This window comes from Sinocyclocheilus rhinocerous, unplaced genomic scaffold, assembly GCF_001515625.1.
Source record: "Sinocyclocheilus rhinocerous isolate Xijiao unplaced genomic scaffold, SAMN03320098_v1.1 scaffold2300, whole genome shotgun sequence".
Lineage (NCBI taxonomy): Eukaryota > Metazoa > Chordata > Actinopteri > Cypriniformes > Cyprinidae > Sinocyclocheilus > Sinocyclocheilus rhinocerous.
The window spans coordinates 39,361-45,138 of NW_015629642.1; the positions used below are offsets into that span (position 1 = coordinate 39,361).

Sequence of the window (5,778 nt, forward strand, 5' to 3'; positions counted from 1 at the left end):
ACTGGATAGCTGGCCAATCAGAGCACACCTCGCTTTTTTAGAACGATGAGCTTTGTAAAAATCGATGCGTTTCAGAAAGGCGGGGCATAGAGGAGAAACAATAATGTACATTATGTGGAAAATAATGTTTTTTTTTTACCTTAAACCGCATAAACACATTACATTGCATTACACCAAATACACAAAATAATGTACTTTTTAGCAACATCATATGACCCCTTTAAAACAAGAGTCAGTTTTGTGTTGAGAGAGATTTCAGTTCATTTGATCAAATTCAAGTAGTATACAAATCCCAGTCGTAGCAGACCACTCACCAGTACGTCCCCGCCCCCTGTGATGTCAGCTCCATGCCGTCTACCCCGTAGTTGTCGTCGTCCATGATCTTGGACAGCCCGAAGTCTGTGATTTTTATTTCTCCACATGCTGTGCCATTCACCAGCAGGATGTTACCTAGCCAAACACAAGGATCAGTGTTCAACAGTCTCATCTTGCACCCCTTTTTATTAAAATGGTGCAAATTATCATGCTTGGCCCGGTACAGAAGAGTTGACTGGTCTGTGCATGTCACACACCTGGTTTGAGGTCGTAATGGATGATTGGTGGGCGGATCTCATTTAAGTACTTGAGGGCATTGACGACCTGCATTATGATGGATCGGGCCTCTTTCTCTGACATTAGCTTGTGCTGCTTCAGGTAGAAATCCAGATCGTTCCCCTCACAGTACTCCAGAACAGTGCAGAATCTAGAAACAATCCCACATAAAACAATGCCGCTTTCATCTCTCCACTTTAAGGAGTGAAATAGTGAAATGTTGATTGCAAAACTGTCAAATTAACACCACAAAATTAGTGAAAATGACTGAAAGCTTGAAATAGGCTTCAAATCATTTGTAAACTGTTCACATTTCAACAAGACAAGAGCAAGTTACTCACGAGTCGGTATCCAGGGAGAAGTAGTCATACAGTTTGACTATTCTAGGATGGTCCAACTCCTTATGGATCCTATATTCTCGACAGGCATGCCTATAAAGCATTTCATGACCAACAATCTTAATTCAACAAGCAGTTCAAAAAATAGCACTGAATTAACTTTTCACTGACAGAAGACTTTAAATAGGTTTGAATAAAATAATGGATCATATGTAAATCTTCAAACAAATTAAGAAAAGGAATATAAATATATAAGGTCTGACCAATTTCGGTCAAAGTTCCTACATAAAGCTCACAAAATCAACCACAAGCCTTGAGCTATTGTCTGGAAGAAAAGGAAGAGTTGTTCTTATCAGAGCAAATGAATGTTAATTGTAAAATACAGCAGTCCTGACAACACCATCATTTAACTCTCCATCCAGTTCCTTTCAATCTGTAGTCAAACCCAGATATCAGGGGCCTCGTGTATAAAAAGTGCAGAACAATTCAGGATTTATAAAGGACTAAACTGATGTGAAAATATTAGGTGTACACCAAATGAAAAGCATTTTGCACTCGCATTAGGGCTGAACGATTTTGGAAAATAATCGAATTGCGTTTTTTTTTTTTTTACCAATATTGCGATTTAATATGCAATTATTTTTTAAAGCTCTTTATGTTCTGTATTATTCAACAAAGACAAGCTATAAATCATTGTATAGTATGACCAACACACTGTTAGATAGATTAAACATAAATGTTCTTTTCTGTAGGCCAGGCCTATACGTTACAATGAAGGTGATACATGAATTGATATGAATGACATTTTTATTTAACAACTACAATCACAGTAGTATATTGACTGATTTGTTGAACTTCCAACCTTGTAAGCATGTAATAATTATGACAACATAACTGACAACTTAGCCTGGTGTAAACATTAATATGAAAGTCAGTAACAAATCACACAAACTAAAGTAGATTGCAGAAATATAAAAACAAATCTGTTGCTTTACCACACTACTTTAGCAATTCAAAGTCAATGTAATAAACATATGTAAACATGTGGACTGCACTTTTTAAACACTGTCTGTTAACTTTAGACAGACTTTAAATAAATAAATAAGAATATATATATATTACCTTATTATATATATTATTTTAAGGTCGAAGTCTTCAGTAATGAATTGCACTGTAACACTGTTACTGCTTGAGTAATTTTGTGTGACATCAAAGTACTGCGAGAGCGCGGACGTCTCCTTATGCTTTCTCTCACCATACTTTGATGTCATACACCGATCGATCTTCAAGTCGAACACACCTCTTTACTCTTGCGTCACGTGACTGAATGTAATCGCAGCCTCTGCGATTGAAAAATCGCGTTTTTTCATATTGCGATATTATCGCAAGTGCAATTAATTGTTCAGCCCTAACTCGCATATACCAGAGATGAATCCAATATTGTTTATTGAAATTTAAAGGTAAAAAGACAATCCCAATTTGCATTAAAATGATCATATGTGCAAATGAGCAAGTGCTCTGTCATAATAAAGTCATTTAGATATTTTATAAACGGTTCACATAAACATCTTGGAAACTGACATACATTTACAATAAGGATCATTATAAGCACATCTTTATGAATGAGGCCCCAGATTTCCACAGTCTGGTTCAGGAAGAATAGTGCGTTCTGGGAAACCAACCACAATTAAAATGTGCATTAGCTTTTAAGAAACAAGGTTGGAAAAGGTGTTTGCGCTCACTTGTGGTAGTTCTCTTTCTTCTCATCTCTCCAGTTCTTATTAAGCTGGTGAATCTTCACAGCCACGTACCTCTGCTCCGTCAAATCAAAGGCCTGGAGAAACAGAAAAGAACAGGAAGAAAAAGTCAGACTTGAAATAGCAGCAACAATTAATCTAGCAAATGCCTCAGAATGGTTGATTGTTGATTAGTGAAGATGACTAATTTAGCTAATTTTCTTTCTTCTGTTTTCAGTTTATTAAGCTCCCTCCAGCTGATTTCGAAAAAGAATACATCCCATGTGAACGTCCCATGATTTTACAGGTCTTGCAGTCAAACCACAGACTACTTGATTATGAAAATATGTGGATTTGTACATCCCTCAACCCAAACACGCATTCTTTCCGATCACAGATCTGTTACCTTGTAGACCTCACTGAAGCCTCCTCTACCCAGCAGATGCAAGAGCAGGTAACGGTCATTTAGCGTGGGATGATCTTTAAACCTGACAATCAGAGAGACAATTGCACGATAATTTAAATCCGCCATAGACATGTTTAAACTCTGAAAATTCTCAAAAGCGCTCAAAAAAATAAACTCTGTGCTGAAACCAAAATGGCACAAGTGTGGAAATAAACTTTGAAAGTGCATACTGGGAGTTATCTTCATTGTGGATTCTTTTGAGCTCTCGGATGTGAAGATTACGCACACGCTCCAACCGTTCCAGCTCTACTTGAATCTCTGCTTCCTCCTGACACACACACACACACACACAACACCAAAACATTAAGACTCGTCTCCATGACAACACAAATTTAACCACACCTGTAATATGAATGTGATGATATGAATACCTTCTTCAGGTGTCCGAGTCTCAGTTTGAAAATTTCTTCTTGCTCATGGTATTCTGCTAAAGATAACCTGTGAGGACATAAATTATGACAAAAGCCAATTAAGCGGAATTTCTTAAACAACTCAAAGCCTGACATGGCAGAAAAACTTACATCTCGTTCTCGGCGCCATTGCTCTTGCTCTTGCGTTTGTTGGGTTCTAGGTTGGGAGGAGGAGTCTGACTGGCATTGGGTGGTTTTTTCTTCATCAGCAGTTTCCTCTGCCTTTCTATGTCCTCTCTCTGCCCATTGACTCTCTCTTGTTGTCTATACAAAGACAAAGTCATTTTTATTTTACATAACACGTTTCCTACTTTTTCTTTTCATTTTGTTTCAAAGTTTTGTCATTCATAAAGTTCAACATTCTCTGTGCATGTTTGTTTTTTTAAATACTTTAATACTTTCATATACCAATAAAGGCCCGTTCACACAAAGATGAATGTCTGGCAAGTTAAACACTTCAACTGGAATGAATGGGTGTTAATGTGTCTGTTCAGACTGGCACAAACATTCGCACGCCGTAAATGCCACAGATTTTTATTTTTTTAATGGCGAGGTGTTCCAATCTCTTTTCCATCACACTGTGAATAAAGCTGGCCAACTAATAAGATTCATGCTTTTGTTCACGCCCAGAGCTGCCACTGCGGTTACATAAAACGATGACTTGGTGGTACTCATAAACAGAGCTAAGTGAAAGAAAAAAAAGCAGAGGAAGGATCCGGAACAGGCTATCTTGTCTTTGCACTGCTGTTGGTGTTGTTTGATAAACACCACAGAGAATACAAATATCTGAACGACTGTATGAAAACATGTCAATTCTGTTTGACTGCCTTTCTTCTCTGCTATAAGCAGATGTCAGAACCAGAAAGTTGTGCAGTGATTTGTGTATCGGTGTATTTCTACTTTTCTATAAGCATCGCAGATTGTCAGAGAGTGAAATTGCATTTTCATTTAGCCAGTCTGCTGATTTTTTTAAATCACATGTGAAAATAATATTGAATTTTCATTCCAAAATCAGTGCAAAACATCTGGGGAAAAAAATAAATAAATATGGGGCTTGTGATAATCCAAACATACAAAAAAAAATTACATTATAGGTACAGCTGTCATAAAACCAGAGGGAAAGGCTGCATTGCTAGAAACTGTAAAAAAAATAAAAAATAAAAAAGTCAAATAATAGTATGAGACAGTGGTAATATCATTATGTTCCAATTGGTTAGTAGAGGAGCTCAGCTTAGCCTGACAGTTAGCCTGCTTTAGACCAGGTTAGTTTCCCAGCCTAATGTAACAAGGTTTGTGTGAAGGGTGGCTGGTTAAGTTTAGCTAAAGACAACAGATTGTAATTTTGGTGCAAAAAAAAAAAATTGTATTGCCTCAACACTCATATTACATATCCTGTTTAATGATATACTGAAGAGTAGTATACTAATCATTAGTATACTACTCTTCAGTGCCTTCAACAGCTCAGCTGGTAGAGCGGAGGACTGTATGTAGGAGTGTTGGCAATCCTTAGGTCGCTGGTTCGACTCCGGCTCGAAGGAGGGTTATACAGTGAACTTTTCATATCAGCAGACAATATCCCATACAAAATATTCCCACAAAACAAAAGTGCTGAATAACCGAGATCAGTTAAAGTTAAGGTGATGAGTAGACTGAAGTTGGGCTCAGGTGGTTGTGCTGTGGGATGTGTTTCCCATACATTTATTTATTTGTGGCACTCGCCACAATATCAAAACTGACCTATTTTCCAAAAGGCTTCGTTGAATAAACATGAGCACATACTGCACGTTTAAAAATCAAAACGAGGCGCTGATAAGCAGCGTGTGTGAGTTCAGCGCTGCTTTGTGTACAGCTGTTACCGGGGAAACCTCGGTTTCTCCCGCTTTAAAACACCTCCTGCTGGCAGAGAATTAATTGTAATTTTCAGTAAGTCTGTCTGATTTACGCAGCAAACATATTTTGCTTTTCCTATATCCACGGGCGCTGCGGATAATCTGCAGGTCGGGTAATAAAAAATGCATTCTGCTTATTTGCGGGTGGGTCGCGGGTGGATAAAATAAATCATAAATGAAGCAAATATTAACTACATTTTTTTCGTGAGGCAGACAATTTCGTGTGTGTGTGTGTGTGTGTGTGTTCGTTCGCCTGATCGGATATGGCCAATTTGTTTTATAAATAAATGTTCATTTAAAAGCAGCCCACGATCAGCGTGTTATGTTACCGATGTTACCGTCGGCTCC

The 5,778-nt window shown here is 37.8% G+C and overlaps 1 protein-coding gene across 1 annotated transcript in view; it reads right to left on the reverse strand.

The window, feature by feature from the left end:
- The window catches only part of LOC107739401 (serine/threonine-protein kinase tousled-like 2), a 22,595-nt gene that overhangs the window by 4,305 nt on the left and 12,512 nt on the right, over window positions 1-5,778 (reverse strand). Inside the window, exons 8-16 of the mRNA XM_016551504.1 lie at window positions 4,442-4,445; window positions 3,653-3,857; window positions 3,503-3,569; window positions 3,302-3,399; window positions 3,072-3,153; window positions 2,672-2,763; window positions 933-1,022; window positions 573-742; window positions 315-450 (exon numbers count right to left, since the gene is read on the reverse strand). Of these exons, the coding sequence (XP_016406990.1) occupies window positions 315-450; window positions 573-742; window positions 933-1,022; window positions 2,672-2,763; window positions 3,072-3,153; window positions 3,302-3,399; window positions 3,503-3,569; window positions 3,653-3,857; window positions 4,442-4,445 (944 nt within the window). The remainder of the gene's footprint in view (window positions 1-314; window positions 451-572; window positions 743-932; window positions 1,023-2,671; window positions 2,764-3,071; window positions 3,154-3,301; window positions 3,400-3,502; window positions 3,570-3,652; window positions 3,858-4,441; window positions 4,446-5,778) is intronic.